The sequence below is a fragment of the Mixophyes fleayi genome, chromosome 7, assembly GCF_038048845.1.
Source record: "Mixophyes fleayi isolate aMixFle1 chromosome 7, aMixFle1.hap1, whole genome shotgun sequence".
Classification (NCBI taxonomy): domain Eukaryota; kingdom Metazoa; phylum Chordata; class Amphibia; order Anura; family Limnodynastidae; genus Mixophyes; species Mixophyes fleayi.
Window position 1 is genome coordinate 142,746,193 of NC_134408.1, and position 20,668 is coordinate 142,766,860.

Sequence of the window (20,668 nt, forward strand, 5' to 3'; positions counted from 1 at the left end):
ACATTCAAGTAGGCGTACGTCCAATTTAGCATCGGCCCCCGTGACGTTAAAGTGCGCTCATCACTTGCAAAGTATTTGTGGCACCTGTTTCGTGAGCTCAGCCAAAACTGATGACAATGCAGCTGTTGAAGTCATAGGTTGCACTGATTAAAATAATAACCTATAGAAAAAAGAATGCACTTAAATGTCCGAGCGCTACTTCACCGGCAATTGAATCTCCCCCAATGACTTCATACCTCGCCCCTATGATGTCACACACACATCCCTTGCTTTCAGCCAAGCCCCCAAGCTATTGTGTTGCGAGAGGATTATCACTCCTCCATTAGATTGACAGAAGACCTCTGGATGGATTCAAAGGAAGAGAAGGCAAATAATGTAAATGGACTAAAACTATCCAAACAGACCTACTAGTACCATCATAAAAGCTAGCTAGTCATAAAGTCTGTTGTATTCTGTCACAGCACATCATCATTTGTTTATATAGCGCCACTAAATCCGCAGCGCAGTACAAAGAACTCACTCGCATCAGTCCCTGCCGCATTGGGGCTTACAGTCTAAATTCCCTAACACACACACAGACTAGTGTTCATTTTGTCTGTAGCTAATTAACCTACTAGTTTGTTTTTGGTGTGTAGGAGGAAACCCACGCAAACACGGGGGGTAGTCATGTCAAAGTATTAATCCTTCAAGGGTCAGAACACATTTACAACATTTTTGCGTCCAGGGGGCAAACAGTAATATATGAAAGGTATCACAGTTTAATAAAGGCCGGGAACTGCTTTAAGGCTTGTGTATTTATTTGAAATAATACAATATCTGCACAGCTGCGAATAATACCAGCCTTTGATCCCACTACTATGGTACATTGTAAACAGGAAGAGAAAACACTTGCTATTATTTGCATGTGCAACAAAATACATTTATATTTTGCCTTTAACGCAAGTTCCTTTGAAGCATTGTTCTGCCCCAGTGAATACATCTGCCGGGAGGCCGCTTCTATAATGTACTCACTGTATCACTCGGTGTTCTTACAGTAGCTGAAACTTGACCCAGAGGAAACCGTTGTGCATACATCGCTGTGGGTTTCATGTGGTTATGATTTGTGTTTATAACAAAGTCGTATATTCTGGCTTCGCAGTGTGTATAGAAAGTGTCTCCTTAGCAGTTTCCTTCACAAACGATTTTCAAGGGTCCCAAATAATCATGCAGCGCTCATTTAAAGCGGCTCTTTCCTCTCATTGTGGACAAAGGTCAAACAATACCTGCAAAGTGTTTATGTATTTAAGGAGCGGAGTCACAGGCTATTGTTAAAGCGGAGAATATGGAATCTTGAGTGTTTAGAATGATCAGAAAATTCTTGAGGATATTCCAGCACAATAATGGCCAGGGCATGTGGGGAAACATTCACCAAATAATGCCTCCGATCTATGATGGCACTAGAGATGCTCAGGCTCGGTTCCCCGAGAACCGAACACACCCGAACTTAGCAGATCCGAGTACCGCGCCCAGCCGACTCAGTACTTTCACGCGCCCTCGGAATTCAAAACGAGGCAAAACATCATCGTTTACGTCGTTGAATCTTGAGAGCTTTGGATTCTATAAGTACCACCCTCCACGGCGATCCAGCACCATTTCACAGAGGGACACAGAAGGGGTAGCGCAGTCTCTAGTGCAATTGGGCAGCGTCATAGGTAGAAAAGAAAAAGGAAGGGTAGAAGTGTTCTTCAAAGTCTCCAGTGACATTCAGGAGAGCTCCATTGCTAATTGTCATTGCTGAAATATAATATAATAGGTCTGGCAGGCTTGGTCTTCTAAATCTGCAGTCTTTGTTTGAAAGTGTATGAAAATAATATTGTGACCTGTGAGGTGGTCAAAATTGATTGCAAATGACTTGAAATTAGTGTTATTGAGGTTAACAATAATGTAGGGGGAAAAAAAAGCAAAAATATGTGATTTTAGCAAAAAAAAATTAAAAAAATAGGGACTTTAGAAAAAAAAATCGGAAACTAAAACCAAAACACGCAAGAGCGGTTTTACCAAAACACGAAGTTAATCCAGACACAAAACCAGAACATGGGGGTCAATGAACATCTCTAGATGGCACTAGTTTCTAGTGAACCGATTGGCTGAATTATCATTGATATTGATTGGTGCACTGTCTCATACCTCAGTGCTGCCTCTAGTCTCTAATGTAAATATGAATTGGTTCAGTGGCTGACGGCTCAGCGATATCACTACTCCCCAGTGAACCAATAGGATGCATTCTAATGACTATTGATTGGTTCAGAGCAGCATGACTCAGCGGTCATGTGTTCCTTACAGTATCATGAATATAGGCAACAAAGTTCTGTAGTAACCTCGCGGCTATGTTTCTGTGCACAAATACTGCAATTACGGTAATGCAAACATCGCTCTTTTTTTATTGCAGCCCTGTGAGGTGCGAGGAAAAAGGTTTTAAATGAATCTGCCCCATTGGTTGCAAAAAAAAAAAGTAAATTGTTCAGTGTAATCTCCTTGAACAGTAACGGAAGCCTTTGAAAAAGTAACATGAGCTCCTTAAGATTAGATATACTCTGTACTGTACACTCTATACAGCAGTGGTCAGGGAGTGGGGGTAAATTACCCCAAATGGGGTAAAAATGAAATCCCTGGGGGTAATGCTGCTGATTCACTTGCTGTCAGTTGGATTGTAGACCCCTTTAAATGTGAAATTGCTGTTGTACCAGAAGAGCCTCAAGGGTTGGCAGAGGCACTTCTTGAGCTTTGATGCAACAATGAAGCACGTATTGCATTTGAAAACAAAGCAGATCTGTCATATTTTTGGATGTCAACAGCTGCAAAGGCATCAAAATTGCACATGAGGAGGCAGTCAAAAAGTTGCTGCCTTCTGCAACAACCTACCCTTGCGAACAAGGATTTTTCACTCTAACGAACATAAAAACAAAGCAAAGAAATCGATTGGACGCTGAAGACTGTATCCATATTGCTCTGACATCAAAATGCCCCAATATTGATGCTCTCGTATCAAAAATGAAGCAACATCATTTCTCCAAAACCTGAAGTTTTGAAGCTGAAGCTTTCAAAGAAATTTTGAATAGATTCAATAAAATATTGAATTCCATTAATTAATAATATATGATTTCCTTCCTTTCAAGTCAAGGGGGTAACGTCGGGGTATCTAAATATATTTGGGGGTAAAAGGTAAAAAAGTTCCCTGACCGCTGATATACAGTATCTCTCTGGAGTGGTTTATAAGGTTTTATAGATTCTCCTTCTTGGCTTATCGATGTGCTGTCACTTAAAAATAGTGCAGTCCTGGAGCTGGGACAATGACCAGGAGCTGATCTAGCAGATTGCCAGCAGTTCCTTTTGGGACGAAATACGTTTAGTGGTTCAGAGCTCACCCCTCTCTCAGATCTCACTGTACCTTTCATAGGGTGAGATTCAATTAGACCCGAGGTGTTTCCAGAACATCTACCAGACACCCTTTGACAGAAATCTCAGCTCATCTTTCCTCGCACCTCTACCATAATTGCCGCCAATTGTCCCACATCGCCGTCAGTTGAATCTCCCCCATAGGCTGCACTGTATGAAAGCTCTCTGATTAGCCAGCCACAGGAACGGCTCTTGACCAATCGGCTTTCTTACAAACAGACCAGCGGACAGTCTGCTCAAGTGACCTCAATACGACCTCTAAGAATTTTTTTTATTAAACAACTCTTTAATAAAACTGATTCTCACAGAGAGAGATCAATGATTCTATTTATTTTCATGTGTTTCAGTGTAATTGATTGCGTCTCCTGGACATTCCTGCAATGCATAGAATGCCGGCTCTCAGTTTGTAAAGCAGCCTCTTCCTCTCTTTGTGCAGAAGGGACAGAAAATAACTGCAATATGTTTGTAAGAGTAGGGTAAGTGGTTGACCGGACATGGTAGTAAAGCAATATGAAGTCCTGCACAAGTGGTAAGACCTAAGAGAGGGTTCATGTTTGGGGCAGTGAGAGGAGCGCGGTCCAGGCATAGCGGCACTTATCACTAAGACATCCGGCATACAGCACAACGTGCAGTTTCCCATCTAACGCTGCTCTCCAGGATATTTATATTAGTAAATAATTCTCAGCTCTTTTGTTTACCCTCGGGAGGATATCACTATCCTGTAGTGTTTACAGCACTTTGTGTGTGATATGTGGTAGAAGCACATAACATATAAGGCCATTAATAGTACAGATACCGACCCACCTTCTGCACTTCCACGATCTGTCCCTCGCTCCGTATTTATACAAGAAGCAGGTCACGTAATCTCCATACATAACACCCACTGAATCAGTGACACCCTCAGATATGTTTTGTGGGATATGCAATACTGTATTTTATCTTTTATTAACTTAGACAACAAATTCAGCTATGGAATCTATTATCAAGAGCAGGATTGGGATTAGGGTTCTCCAGATAAGAGTTTCCTTATATAATTTGGGGTCCTGAGTTCATTAAACAAGGGCCCTATCTGTGTGGAGTTTGTATGTTCTCCCTGTGTTGGATCTAGAACAGGGGTGTCCAACCTTTTAGCTTCCCTGGGCCACATCGGAAGACGACGAGTTGGTTTGGGCCGCACATAAAATACACTAACACGAACGATAGCTGATCATCCAAAAAACCATAGAAAACATAGTTAACATATTAAACTTACTTGGAAATGAAGTTAGTAAGAGTTAGGAAACCTGTTGCAGAATCATGATTAAAGCAGTAGTCTGTTGCAGAATCATGATTAAAGCAGTAGTCCCATTACCAGCTGCAATTTAACTTACCTGCATCTGCCCCTTAGTGGGGTTCGGGGAATTAAATGCCAAAAACTTTTTTTTCCTCTCTTTCTGAACCCAGGAATCATTTTTTTTATTGACCAGTTTGAAATGGTCACGGATATAGGCAGCATCAGGAGGACTAATAGAAATCTACAGAGATTTAAAGATAGGGTGGCGGGAAAAATGGCCTCCGATGAGGGTAACAGTGGGTGATAATTTCACCCTACTCAGCACTGCACATTTAAAATGGTTTAAAATATTAAAAATACAATCATCTCTTAATATTTATATTAGATACATACAGAGAACACAGCTAGTTCATAATTGCATGGTGCAGAAAGTCCAAATTCAGAGTAACAACAATAAGATACTGGATAATCTTTTACTGCTGCTGATAGATCGCGCGGGTGACTCCTCTGTGTTGCGCTACGCAATGGATGTCTGGTGTGATGACGTCACCCCCGACATTCACTGAGAGCGCCACACAGAGGAGGAGACCAGGGAGGGAGCCAGAGCGCCAGCTGACGTGACCGCAAGGTAAGTATTTTCTTTTTTTTTTTTTTTTCCAGGATATTTTTTTCATTAACAGCGCTGCCCCCTTACCACAGCCGCTGGGCCACATTTACAGGCGGGCTGGGCCGCATGCGGGCCGCAGGTTGGATAACCCTGGTCTAGAACATACTTATAATTAGTTAGTTAATTGGCTTATGACCAAATGGACCCTAGTGTATGTTTGTTTGTGTGGGAAAGGGTGGGGGGAGGGGGGGCATTTAGATTGTAAGCTCCTGAGCACAGGGGCTGAGTGATTAAACTTTTCCTGTACAGGACTGTGTAATATGATTGGCGCTATATAAATAAATGTAAATGATAATAAATTAGAAACACCATGTCTAAAATATACTAAATTACATTTAAATATGACCGCTGCCTTTCCCTACACGGTCCCTCCTCATGATATTGTGTATCAGAGCTCCTCACAGTGATTCAGTGCTTATGTCTGTGATTACTGAGTCGCTACAATGATTTACTTTTGAATTCTGAATAACCGGTTACAGGATGAGAGATCTCTTACCTGTACAACTGCTAAAGGGTCATTGTACACACCGTGAACAGGAGACAATACTGAATTTTTTTTCTCACTTGTTTCCTTTCATTTGCATCTATTTATATTTAGCGTGTTTTGTTCTGTACGTGTAGCAGATAAACGTTAGGCACCTGCATGTGTCTGTGACAGATTGCAGCGTTGTCACTCTTTTCACTTAGGTTTTTGGGCAGGGAGGATGAGGGTTGATTTATTGAACAATTTTGCTGACTGATAAACCACAACCACCAAATGGGGACTTCCGACCGTCTCCCCATATTTATGGCTCAGTGTGACAGGTGAACTAAAGGTGAATTTGAAGCCGTTCATCCTTTCACATAGAACAGCAGGGGCTACAGGTATAAATATAGTAGGAGAGAGGGGTCCGCAGAACCGGACTGTAGGAAAACATGTAGAAACTGCACCAGCGGGTAATTGTTACTGAATAATACGCTGCTGTGTATCCTTTATATTCTCTATTAGTCTCTTCTCTAAAGAAACATAGGAGCACAGATTATGAAAAAGAACTGAATCATGTAGGAAAAGCTAATTAACATATTATACCATTGCTTTAAACTTTAAAGAATAATGCAGTTTTTATAAAGGACCCCCAATGCTTTTACAAGCAATAAAACATACTTCTTTATTTTAATTATTTATAAATACATTTCAAAATCAATTAACACATTCATTTATGTATGTATATTCAGGGCCGGATTAAGGGAACGGAGGCCCCTGAGCTAAGGGGGCCTCCATTCCCCCGTGAGGCCCCCAATGTGAGCCGCCCGCCGCCCCCCGTGAGGCCCCCCCCCTCCCAAGCACTTACCTGTCACTGCAGTCCTCCTTCCGCGGCGCGCTGTAAGCTCCTTACTGAGGAGATCTCGCGAGAGTTCGTGAACTCTTGCGAGATCTCCTCCGTAAACAGATTACTGGGCGGGGACGGAGGACTGCACTGACAGTGCTCAGCAGTATTGATTGGGATGGGGGCGCCCCCGCCCCCGGACCGATCAATAATGCTGCTTAGGACTTTGAAGGGCCCCCTGGATGCCCGAGGCCCCTGGGCTATAGCCCAGTTAGCCCTAGGGTTAATCCGGCCCTGACGAGGTGACGTGACTTAGCCTGATCATCCTATCAAAATGTTTATGTAAAGGGTAAACTAGCAAGAATAATGTTTTGTTTGATTGTTCCCAAACGTGATGCCATAAACTTTTTTATAATGGGTTATTTTTCAAGAAAGTTAATAACTTCCATCCAGGACTGATTCTCTAAAGCAGGATTGGGCAACCGGGGGAACTACATGTCCCATCTTGGCGAAGAAGCAAAGGCTGCCTATTCCTGTGCTGAAGAATATTTGTTTTTCTACAGCTGGTACAATTCTTCTTACATGCGGTTTCGTGTTGACTGGTGTTTTTGAACAGTCTGATCTTAAATCAGGAGGTTACGTCATTCGTGTTACTGAGATAAAGGCTGACTTGTTTGTAGCAAATAAGTAGAAAAAGTTCAACTTATGTTACCCTCAAGTAGAATATAGGGAAGTGTAACATTTTCTGACGTCTATGAAAAGAAGTTTAAAAAAAAAAAAAGAAAAGGTTTAAGCTTGTTCTGCGCGGCTGTTTGTTGAACTTTACCGGGTGTCTTGTGGTTATGGCCTGTTTATCTAGAAAAGATGAGGTGAAAGTAATCTCACTTTGTACAACGATCAGTGTGTTATGTGGTATCCGTTAATCTCCATCAGATCACTACAAAAATGCAATTTAAAACCTCTCTGGGGAGATGTGGCCTGAATGTAGGAGTACACAAAGTTCTTACCGCAGTCCTCTGAGGTTTAAACTCAACCCTAAAACATCCGGGTACCGGGATAGCTCCCCTGAGGCAGATCTTGGAGGCAGTAGCAAAGCTAGACTGCTGTCGGCAGGTAAACAATGATGCTTCTAGCAGTCTCGGACAGAGAGTGGGTCTAAGACCGGTAGCTCAGGAAGAAATTCTCCTCTAAGTCTGGATGGATTCATCTTATGTTAACTGGCCCCTTTTCGGTCAGGTGAACCAGTGTACGTGTCTTGCTACAGCCTCGGAGGTCTCTTCTGGTTGGTCAGTGCTAGCAACTAAATCCGTTCCGACTCTACCTCTTTACTGACGGAGATCGGTTAGCAGAGATGTGGGCTATGTTTTTCCAGCTCAGTCATAGTTCTACCTCCAGATGTTCATTTCAGATCCCTTATCATCAAGCAGCTGCTCATTAATGACATAGAGGGGCACGCAAGCCCTGAAGTCCAAGGCTGAGAAATGTGCTGCAGTTTGTACGAGGCCCCATGCCCTTTCACGAAATCCAATGGAAACTGAAATTTAGGGCTCTTGCTGTGACATTAACCTCGAAAAACTAGCAGAAACATCGTTATTCCCTATTGAGGATATAGAAACAAGAGGAAAGATCTGGGAAAGTATTAGCTAATATATCTAGGGACCATCTTAAATGTTAAAAGTACCCACATTTTAAAATAGAGTACACACTATTTGTCTGAGATTGTGTTTACTTATCTAACATAGGGACCTCCGTGACGCCAACATAACACAGCAAGAGATTGTAGATGATACATATAGTTCCAAATCGGAAGGTCCCCATTGTAGATGGAATTCTGCTAAACTTTTGAGAGTGTTGGCACCACTCCCCTTAACCTAACCACACTGACAGCTGTGTGTAAGGCTGGAGAATTTCCCTCCTGAGTCATACAAGCTGATATCACTTTCGAACTGGCCTAACCAATGTATTATTTCAATCTTTCATTCCGACCAATCAGGTTTTATTCCAGGTCAACATCCGTTGTCTGTACTTTAGTGCACAGGCAGAGTTATGACCAGATCGAGCCAGGGTCATTGTCAATTTGGATGTGACCAAGGCCTTTGACTTGGTTTAATGAGTATAGCTTTTTTTTTTTTTTTTGCGAAGCATCAAAAACTTGGTTTGGGCCCGAAATATAATTGGGGGCAGCAGGTGTTCACCTGAGCCGTTTCTATTGCAGCAACGCAAGGCTGCCTCCATTGTTATCCTCGTCACAGCGCGTCTTAAAGGCGGTATTCAAAGGGAAACCAGTTGCTTCTGTCTCGGCAAGGCTGTTGGATGAAAAGACAGCCTGTACATGTCCATGTGGTCCTATATCTCTGAGGCCTAGGACCTTCTATAACCAGTTCTATCCTATTAGTAACATCTTTTTGAACAACTCAGATTGACAGTAGTTAAATTTCAGGCTTTAGATTTGAGGAGCAAGTGATCTTTCCCTTACAATGGTTTGATACTATTACTATTTTGTAGGGGTGGTTATGTCACTGCTTGCATAAGTCTTCATACCATTAAATGTCTCTCTCCTTGAGTATGTCAAGGCAAGAACCCCATACTTGTGGGAAGCAATCAGCCCGGTAAAAATGATAGTGCTCCCTAAGATGCTATCTACTGATGGACGATCTCACATAGATTTGCGATTTAGAATCTTCAAAGTGTTGTCTAGAATCCTGTCTTCAAGGTCACGAGTGACAGGTGCATGGCGCAAACGCTGCACAGGTTCATAGACTGCAAGATATGACAATGAGTGAAGAGGATCTTATTACGTCCCCACAGATCAGGAAAACCTTCAAGGAGGATTTGTAATCATGAATAACCTGTGTGTCATACTATCAATTTATAAAATACATTTTAATCTGCAGTCCTAATCTATATTGTTTGCAGGATATTCCAACATCAGTGGTCTTATTTATTAAGCTGTAAAAGGCGATCGATTCAGCAGGCATTATGGTTGTATAAAAAGAAAGATGGTTCCTACCATTGTAGCTTTGTTAATCACAAAAAGTTTTGGGGTAATTTTTTTTTTTTTTTTTTTTAAATGCATCTTCACTTAAAGAAAACAATATTTATTACCATTTATTCATTATTATGCATTGCATCATTCACATTAATACCCGCCCCTGTGCAGCTTGCAGTCTAGTGTCTCTACCACAGGCATACACAAGCACATACCACGACTTATTTATTGCTAAGCCAATCAAGCCAATATTATGTTTTGGTTTTGGACCAGAGCACACAAAGTAGAACATATCGACTCCACACAAATAGAACCCAGGGCCCCAGCGCTGAAAGGCAGCAGTGCTAACCACAGTGCAACCATGGCTCCCAAAGTAGAAGGGAAGAGCTGTAAATATTCAGTAAATCCAATCAATGTTGCACAGCGTTGTGAATAATTGTAGGTGATATGACCATACGTATGGCCACAGTGTTGTTTGCTGTATGTCCAATAACTGCCTTGTGCTTATTCCAGACATCCACCAGTCATGCTGTGTTCGCGCTCCAGTCCGGCGTGTGTCAGCTCTTCCGCGAGACTCTGAGCAAAAAGGGGTTTGTGGAGATACAGACTCCCAAAATTATATCTGGTATGTCATGCTAACTGAATGTGTAATGCTCTAGACAAGAGCTCCCAAGCGGTGCTTGGCAGAGAGCATTATGGGTACTGTCGTTCCACACAGCCAGAGAGCTGCCAGTTGCCTATATCTGCTCTGTAGTGTATATTGTGTGTCCCTTTGTTACTCACACACATTTGGATGTATCAGAAGTGCCTTTGTTTCACCCACTTACAGCCAAATGCTTGCAGCACTCTTAATTATGGTGCAACTGCAACAAACAAGGGAATTCCCCGTACGATACGTCTCTGCTGACATTGAAGGCTGGGTGCTTAGCTTATAGTCATTACTTTGGGAATAAACCCATGATTTCAGTGTACGTGCCCTGTCTGGTGTAGGGTGCAGCCTAACTGCCAAAAGTCAGCTGTCTTCATAACTCATCAGATATCAACGTCTGCTTATTAGTCTTTATTAAAATGACTACATAAACCAGATACAATAAGGTTACACTTTATGTGGAATAAACTCGGCCCTAGGAGAAGTGTATGGTAAAAATGATGAACAGATTCAGGGAAAAACCTAAATAGTTTTAGATTTTGCTTTGGAAGTATATCTGTAACACACGCCCTTTATCGTCTGGTTTATATTCCTCTTCCAGCGGCCAGCGAAGGGGGAGCCAATGTATTCACCGTCTCCTACTTCAAAACCAGCGCCTACCTCGCCCAATCACCGCAACTCTACAAGCAAATGTGTATCTGTGCCGATTTCGAGAAGGTGTTTTGTATCGGGCCAGGTAAGAGATCAACCCTTCATCTAATTTACCTAGAAAGGAGATCAATGTTTAACATCCTGGATAATCCCAGCTATGGAGATTCAGCCGAGGAGCGTCGTCACGGCGCCGTCAGTCCTATAGCAGTGATTTAGGAGTTAAAGGACAATTTGTTCTGTGTCTATTCCTAGGCTCTGACATTTCTCCAGGCTAAAACAAGTGAGAAACCACAAAGTGTGTCTGCATAATTGCCAACTGTTAACAAGTCTAATGGTTCTATAATTACCCTGGTGCCTGAAGGAAAAATAATTGGCATTAAAAATATTAGCACATTGGAAGTCTAAACTAATTTAATCGTTTTAAATAGTGTGCAGAAACATTGGGGAGGGGGGGTGTAATTTTAATTATTTGAATATTCTACAATCTTGCCTATCATTGTAATATTTGATCTCTTTTTAGAAAGCCTTATTCATCTTGTATTGTGTCGTAGTTATCTCTGAATCTCTCCAAGTGAAGCAGCGGCACTATATGTGCAAAATGACCGTTCAGGAATTGTCTGGTTTTAGTATATCAGTTAGACTTTTTAGGGGACTTTGTAGGGTTGTCTAATCCACTCCTGGGGGGCTGGGACCTTTTCAGTGTTCCATGAAGTCCGTAATTAAGAAGCAATCGATCAGATACTAAATAAATCACTGCACGCAGAGCCTGGCCTGCGTTTTCTCCAGGAGGAGCGCGGTATACGGTATAGCCTACAGGGGCAGCTTCGTAGGATCTACCCACCACATTTGAGAGTCAGCGGAGTGAGTCAGAGGGGAACAGATCGGGCTGACCACATGTCTTCTATGGGTTATGGGCCTTGATTCTCAGAGGCTGGATTGTGCCTTCAAATCTTAGTGTTAACTCTTCTTTATAGCCGTTATGAATCATCAGGGAGCTTTAATCAATGTTAAACTAGTTGCATATATGTTTTGTGTTTTTGTACCGCTGGAGAAGCGCGATCTGTCCGTAGAGGGACAGCTGGGCGGTACGGACAGTCCTACCAAAATTAAATTTATTTTTACAGCTTGATTCTTTGATATCCATTAGCAGTGGCAGCAAAGGGTTAACCTACCACACCGAACATAGTATGGCGCTGGGGCGTAATGTAGAGAACTGTATAGCATAGTCAGTTACGTAAATATTTACCATGTGTGGTATGGCTATAAAGCAAATACAATTGCCCAGGATAATACATAGCCTCATGTCCATCCCCTGCCACCCAATAACAGCCCCCATCCTGATGCCTACCCTATGGGCTGAGGAGTAGGGGGTCATTTGCCCCTCTGGCCGGTCCCATAGGGGGCTACCTTGGAGTTGGGTCACTGCGCTACAGCATTTCCCCCCCCCCCCCCCCCACCAAGCTAAAATTAGCCAGCCAGCCCCCGGTTCAACCCCCACAGTCCCCTCTGATAGTAAACCTCTTAGCGCGTTCATTGGTTGCAGCGCTAAGCTTGCTAGAAGTCACAGTAGAAGGTACAGCTTCAGCACCGTAACCAACAGTAGCGCTAAGGTCGCTTCCCATTGGTGGAGCCGTCTGTCTGTCAGTGACCTCCCGCCCCTCTGTGGGAGTTACCAGCTATATTATCGCTACAACCTCACACTGGAGCTTATACTCTCCAAACGTTATTGGAAATGCCCACTGTGTATTGTATATATTTTATATTCTGGGATGTGCAGCTTACGGATATTTTTTGCCATTGTTTTAAAAGTTGTTCTCGTGTCAATCAGACTAGTGGAACCTGGCGCCCTCTCATGGGCCCTCCTAGTAACTGCAAAGGACCATCACTGTTGTGCTGTTACACCGTTTGAATATTTTATAATACTGCTATTTTCAGTTACGACATTTCCTCTCTAACAGCTTCCAAATTATCTTTGTACCTAATGCTCATTAGAGTGAATCTCACTGTGGGGATTTTGCCTCCTGTGGACTAAATGTGTGCAGCTTTTTTCTCAATCACAATCTAATGGGTTTGAAATGGCAAAGTTCTCACTGATGGCCTTCTCAAAAGGAATACTAAATGGCATTACACAGAGGGGTGAAGACTGATGTATTATTGCTAAGTGGTGTTCCCTCCCTCCTCCATAATTTTAAATTGCAGATAAAGTTGATTTTATATCAATTTTAAAATACATATATTTTTTATTATTGTTAAAGGCTCTCAGATTTCTCCTCTAAACAGCGTTGTTAATTGCATTAATATTTATTCAGGCTATTTAGATTTTTGGCTAATATAGTCGGACCTGTATGAGCGTCAGCTCTTGGTTTCCAGCTGACAGACTGTCTGTTTTACAGTGTTCCGTGCAGAAGATTCCAACACTCATCGGCACCTGACGGAGTTTGTTGGGCTGGATATTGAGATGGCGTTTAACTATCACTATCACGAGGTTGTAGACGCCATCGCAGACACCCTGGTTCAGATATTTAAGGGATTGCAGGAAAGGTAACGGAAGTCGCAACTTAATACAGTGACGATCCTGGATAGATACTGACAGGTGGAAACCTCTTTTTCCCAGAAGTAACTAGTAACTAGCAATACTTCCAGTGACATCATTTGTATATCATACAGAGGATAAGAGGTCATCAGCTGCAAATAGATTAAATACGTTTTCACCATTAGCATAGGAAAGGGTTCTTTACTGTAAGGGAATTAAAGCTGTGAAATGTCTTTTCTATCAGTACTCATCCCCACCAGCACTAACAGTATTCCCTTCTCCAGGGGAGAACCACTGTACCTGAATAATCATGTACACTTCCACAGGATATTGAGTCCTGGAAGCAGGACTGATGCCAGCACCGAAGAGGATTTGTAGCTCAGGAACTGCAGACGTGAGGCCCCCAAAACTCTGCCCCGTGTAGTTCTATGTTAATTGTTCATTTTAACAGCTATCTGTATACTGGATGATGATTTCAAATGTTGACGACTTATTTGTAACACATAACATTCATCCAACATTACAACAGCGCCCTCTAGTGCCCAAGACCTGTCAGTAAAGTAGAGTCATGCAAGTGATGAAGGCAACACTGCATATTGAGATGGAAGTAGTTAATGTTCCAGGTCAGCAATGAGCGCCTGTGGCCACATTATGTATATATAGAGATCTTCCAAATCCTGATTCTGATGGACTGTCCGGTGTCCGACATGGAATGGTGTAATAGAGATTCAGAATGAACTTTCTACCACAGCTGCTTGTATATTTATTTACAGACCAGTTCCAGTATGGACACGCTCATATAATTATTGCATCTTGTGATATATTGATCAGTCCTGGCCTTTAATACATTGCCAGTATGCCATGAGCCCTCTGAAAAGTTTTGTCTTGATCAGATACAACTGATGACAAATCTACGGCTAACGTCTATGTGGCCTTTTGTGTAAGAGACGGCAGACTGGCTCGTTCTTTGAATCTTCAAAAAGTACTAATGTTTCCGCAGGTTTCAGACTGAAATCCAGACAGTGTGCAAACAGTTTCCTTGTGAGCCGTTCAAGTTTCTGGAACCCACCTTACACCTGGAGTACCGCGAGGGGCTGGCTATGCTGCGGGAGGCCGGCGTGGAAATGGGAGATGAGGAAGATCTCAGGTGGCTGCTGTTCATTAATAATCACATTGATTGTAGATAGTAACAATGTTTGCAGAAACTGTTGTCGTATATTGTCATTGTTTGGAGATCCGGTGGAGAGGAGTGATTTAGTGTACATGTCCTCCCTGGGCACAGAGCCTGATTAGTGACCTGTAATCTCATCTGTCTTTCAGCACTCCTAACGAGAAACTTCTTGGACGGTTGGTCAAAGAGAAGGTAACTAACTGACTTCTCACATGTCATACATCTTGCTATCATTTGTTAATATTATTAATATTGCCCATGTACCATAACATTTCTTAAAGCCCTTAGGCAGCCCTAGAGCCAAAAATCTAGTCTGGTTGCCTATGTTAAGATTATAATGGGTTTAAATCTCACCTGGATCTTTTAGATGACCATTAAGTACCTCCTTCTTTAATATTGAATATGCCCTTGCAACATTGTAACATCGGTAACCTATAGCAACAGACCAGAATGGAACTCCAATGGAGTCCAGTGGTGTATAATGACAGGTGCATGCCTAATATTCTGAATTTAACATGCGTGACCCATTAGACACCGTAGAGGAGTTGTGCACTGTAGCAGTCGCAATTTGGGGTATGAGCTCTGACACACATTACTGATACTGTTATATCCTCTTCATCTCTCAGTATGACACAGATTTTTACATCCTTGATAAGTACCCATTGGCCGTGAGACCATTCTACACAATGCCGGACCCCCAGGACCCTGTGAGTATTGTGTGCTGCATAAATATTACTGAATACTCACAAGGAGCTTCCGAATAACTGAGTTGACTAATAAAAGAAATACTTACCGTTCTCTGCTAGAAACCTGAAAATATACTCATGTGACCTCCCTGCGCTGTGCACTCCCTCCTCCAGGTATACCATGTGACCTCCCTGCACTGTGCACTCCCTCCTCCTCCAGGTATACCATGTGACCTCCCTGCGCTGTGCACTCCTCCTCCTCCTCCAGGTATACCATGTGACCTCCCTGCGCTGTGCACTCCTCCTCCTCCTCCAGGTATACCATGTGACCTCCCTGCGCTGTGCACTCCTCCTCCTCCTCCAGGTATACCATGTGACCTCCCTGCACTGTGCACTCCCTCCTCCTCCTCCAGGTATACCATGTGACCTCCCTGCACTGTGCACTCCCTCCTCCAGGTATACCATGTGACCTCCCTGCACTGTACACTCCCTCCTCCAGGTATACCATGTGACCTCCCTGCACTGTGCACTCCCTCCTCCTCTAGGTATACCATGTGACCTCCCTACACTGTGCACTCCCTCCTCCAGGTATACCATGTGACCTCCCTGCGCTGTGCACTCCCTCCTCCAGGTATACCATGTGACCTCCCTGCGCTGTGCACTCCCTCCTCCAGGTATACCATGTGACCTCCCTGCACTGTGCACTCCCTCCTCCAGGTATACCATGTGACCTGCCTGCACTGTGCCCCCCTCCTCCTCCAGGTATACCATGTGACCTGCCTGCACTGTGCCCCCCTCCTCCTCCAGGTATACCATGTGACCTCCCTGCACTGTGCACTCCCTCCTCCAGGTATACCATGTGACCTCCCTGCACTGTGCACTCCCTCCTCCAGGTATACCATGTGACCTCCCTGCACTGTGCACTCCCTCCTCCAGGTATACCATGTGACCTCCCTGCGCTGTGCACTCCCTCCTCCTCCTCCAGGTATACTATGTGACCTCCCTGCGCTGTGCACTCCCTCCTCCAGGTATACCATGTGACCTCCCTGCGCTGTGCACTCCCTCCTCCAGGTATACCATGTGACCTCCCTGCACTGTGCCCCCCTCCCCCAGGTATACCATGTGACCTCCCTGCACTGTGCACTCCCTCCTCCAGGTATACCATGTGACCTCCCTGCACTGTGCACTCCCTCCTCCAGGTATACCATGTGACCTCCCTGCACTGTGCACTTCCTCCTCCTCCAGGTATACCATGTGACCTCCCTGCACTGTGCACTCCTCCTCCAGGTATACCATGTGACCTCCCTGCACTGTACACTCCCTCCTCCAGGTATACCATGTGACCTCCCTGCACTGTGCACTCCCTCCTCCAGGTATACCATGTGACCTCCCTGCACTGTGCACTCCCTCCTCCAGGTATACCATGTGACCTCCCTGCACTGTGAACTCCCTCCTCCAGGTATACCATGTGACCTCCCTGCACTGTGCACTCCCTCCTCCAGGTATACCATGTGACCTCCCTACACTGTACACTCCCTCCTCCTCCAGGTATACCATGTGACCTCCCTGCGCTGTGCACTCCCTCCTCCAGGTATACCATGTGATCTCCCTGCACTGTGCACTCCCTCCTCCTCCTCCAGGTATACCATGTGACCTCCCTGCGCTGTGCACTCCCTCCTCCAGGTATACCATGTGACCTCCCTGCGCTGTGCACTCCCTCCTCCAGGTATACCATGTGACCTCCCTGCACTGTGCACTCCCTCCTCCAGGTATACCATGTGACCTGCCTGCACTGTGCCCCCCTCCTCCTCCAGGTATACCATGTGACCTGCCTGCACTGTGCCCCCCTCCTCCTCCAGGTATACCATGTGACCTCCCTGCACTGTGCACTCCCTCCTCCAGGTATACCATGTGACCTCCCTGCACTGTGCACTCCCTCCTCCAGGTATACCATGTGACCTCCCTGCACTGTGCACTCCCTCCTCCAGGTATACCATGTGACCTCCCTGCGCTGTGCACTCCCTCCTCCTCCTCCAGGTATACTATGTGACCTCCCTGCGCTGTGCACTCCCTCCTCCAGGTATACCATGTGACCTCCCTGCGCTGTGCACTCCCTCCTCCAGGTATACCATGTGACCTCCCTGCACTGTGCCCCCCTCCCCCAGGTATACCATGTGACCTCCCTGCACTGTGCACTCCCTCCTCCAGGTATACCATGTGACCTCCCTGCACTGTGCACTCCCTCCTCCAGGTATACCATGTGACCTCCCTGCACTGTGCACTTCCTCCTCCTCCAGGTATACCATGTGACCTCCCTGCACTGTGCACTCCTCCTCCAGGTATACCATGTGACCTCCCTGCACTGTACACTCCCTCCTCCAGGTATACCATGTGACCTCCCTGCACTGTGCACTCCCTCCTCCAGGTATACCATGTGACCTCCCTGCACTGTGCACTCCCTCCTCCAGGTATACCATGTGACCTCCCTGCACTGTGCACTCCCTCCTCCAGGTATACCATGTGACCTCCCTGCACTGTGCACTCCCTCCTCCAGGTATACCATGTGACCTCCCTACACTGTACACTCCCTCCTCCTCCAGGTATACCATGTGACCTCCCTGCGCTGTGCACTCCCTCCTCCAGGTATACCATGTGATCTCCCTGCACTGTGCACTCCCTCCTCCTCCTCCAGGTATACCATGTGACCTCCCTGCACTGTGCCCCCCCTCCCCCAGGTATACCATGTGACCTCCCTGCACTGTGCAGAGGAGAACACATAACACGAAAGTTAGTGGCCCCCTGCTGTAATAAGGTCAAGAGCCGCCGGCTGGAGGGCCACAGGTGAAGGCTTGGCAGGCGACGGGCAACCTTTTTCTCACTACTGTGTACCAAAATGTGTGTGTATCTTAGCCGTGTGGCCCCTTAAGGTGAGTACAGAAAGTGTAGCACGGCCCTAGTGATGCAACCTAACGAGACATCCCCAGATACGCTTCTTAAGGGAGGCAGGTACTGGAGGCCTGGGGTAAGGATACACAATGAGGATAATGACAATAGCAGAACTATCCCCTCCAGCTGATAGTACTTCATGAGGTCCATGTCAGTGTTTTGTTCTGTGCATACTGTACCATGTAGTTATGCAGCATTTAAATGACCTGCGCTGATCCAGCTTTTTAGCATTTATGTCACCTCTGTCTGACAAAGTCTTTTTGTTTTTTGCCTAGAAATATTCCAACTCCTATGACATGTTTATGAGAGGCGAGGAGATCTTGTCTGGCGCTCAGAGAGTGCATGATGCTCAACTGCTGACGGAGAGAGCGCAGCATCACGGGATTGGTGAGACATAGATACCTGTTCACTATTCATGTATTACAGCTGGGATATAGGATGCTCGGCTGCTTCACAGAGAAGTCTTCCCCCTCGGTGGATGTACATTTAGCTCAAGTTCTGATCTGAAGCTAAATACAAATCATTATGCCTTCCAGTTCAGACTCTGAGTGGTTCCTCTCAGTGCCCTGCAGTAGACTTACAGACAGGAAGTCTGGTGTGCATACAAAAAATACTTCCCCCAAACTTTAAATTTTTTCCTTAAATATCTGAAGTTCTAAAAAGTTCCGAAACTTTTACGTATCTGTGAATGTTGCTAGTATCTCGATACTGTATACTAACTGCTTCACATTTTCAATGGCAACTCTACCCTAGAAAATTAAAGGCTTTATCGCCTTTAAAATGTGAACTTTTACCTTCTATCCTTAGTGAGTGTTTTTGTTTTAATTAAATAATATTAATTTGAAAAGATATTTTACCTGCCTATAGACTTCGTTTAAGATAATCCATTGATATAATGTGTTCCATGTACAATACAATAATCCATTTTAGTTATTTTGTTTTTAGATCTCCGTTAGTTAAACAGTTTCCTATTCCTTATAGCTCATAAAGTCCATGGTCAATTTTAGTCTCTTGTCGTTTTATGCTGCAAGTAGTTATATACAGAATATGTATGTATGTATGGTCACATGGTATGTATGTATGTATGGTCACATGGTATGTATGTATGGTCACATGGTATGTATGTATGTATGGTCACATGGTATGTATGTATGTATGGTCACATGGTATGTATGTATGGTCACATGGTATGTATGTATGTATGGTCACATGGTATGTATGTATGGTCACATGGTATGTATGTATGGTCACATGGTATGTATGTATGGTCACATGGTATGTATGTATGGTCACATGGTATGTATGTATGTATGGTCACATGGTATGTATGTATGTATGTATGGTCACATGGTATGTAACATGTGACATCATTGCATTTTCTTCTCTTTATCTTAAGACTTAGAAAAAATCAAGTCCTACATCGACTCCTTCCGGTACGGAGCTCCACCTCACGCCGGCGGTGGCATTGGTAACTGGTTTTATTCCTCTGTATTCTATATGCAACTACAATAGATTTATAGTGGCTAGAAAAATGATTCACCCCATTGTGTCAAGTGTTTCTTTTCTTTCATCAAATTAGATTTATTTGGAAATTTTTACCTTCTCCTCGAGGAGCGATGGAAAATGAGCATAATAAAGCGCTATATCTAGGCGCGACGAGCATTGTATGTCCTGGAATTGAATAGGCCCCCACGTATTCGGCATGTATAAAAGACGTGTGTTAATGAGCTCTGCATTAATCCCCCCTTATGATGTAAGGAAATAAAATGTGAAAAATGGCAAAGTGGGTGGACACTTTTTATAGCCACAAATATATCACTAAATACTCGTTGTTACTCTTCTTTCCCATGACTCCATCTGTTTTTGTATTCCAGGCCTGGAGCGAGTCACTATGCTGTTTCTAGGGTTGCACAATGTCCGTCAAACCTCCATGTTCCCTCGTGACCCCAAGAGGCTTACCCCATAAGGACCCCCTAGTCTGAAGTCACCTGCTACCAACCACCTTAACCTAGACCATAAACTGCACCTTGTAACGTAATCTCACTGTCCAAGCTGTCCTTCTAGAGTCCATTGTTCTGACAGCGTTATGTGTTCTGAAGATACTATGTAACGGGCCCATTAAAACCGTAACCTAACCTGGGTTTTCTCTCTGGCCCAGAAGCCAACGACCTCCTAGAGTAACAGGACAGGACAGAAAATTGACGTATTTTATAATAAAAGATAGCAACGCTCGCTCCTACAGGACTTTAACATGTTTTATGACCATACTGTTTTGTAAAGGTAACATTAAGTGCAGATCACTGTAATATAATGGCAAGTGAATTCTAACAATGCAAAAATTAAACTGTTGAATAATTTCAA

At 44.2% G+C, this 20,668-nt stretch overlaps 1 protein-coding gene across 1 annotated transcript in view; it reads left to right on the forward strand.

Annotated features, from left to right (window-relative positions):
- The window catches only part of DARS1 (aspartyl-tRNA synthetase 1), a 74,017-nt gene extending 53,349 nt beyond the window's left edge, over window positions 1-20,668 (forward strand). The window contains exons 10-18 of the mRNA XM_075180949.1: window positions 10,185-10,296; window positions 10,922-11,056; window positions 13,365-13,512; window positions 14,505-14,651; window positions 14,825-14,867; window positions 15,302-15,382; window positions 18,583-18,694; window positions 19,704-19,775; window positions 20,182-20,668. Of these exons, the coding sequence (XP_075037050.1) occupies window positions 10,185-10,296; window positions 10,922-11,056; window positions 13,365-13,512; window positions 14,505-14,651; window positions 14,825-14,867; window positions 15,302-15,382; window positions 18,583-18,694; window positions 19,704-19,775; window positions 20,182-20,273 (942 nt within the window). The 3' untranslated portion in view covers window positions 20,274-20,668. The remainder of the gene's footprint in view (window positions 1-10,184; window positions 10,297-10,921; window positions 11,057-13,364; window positions 13,513-14,504; window positions 14,652-14,824; window positions 14,868-15,301; window positions 15,383-18,582; window positions 18,695-19,703; window positions 19,776-20,181) is intronic.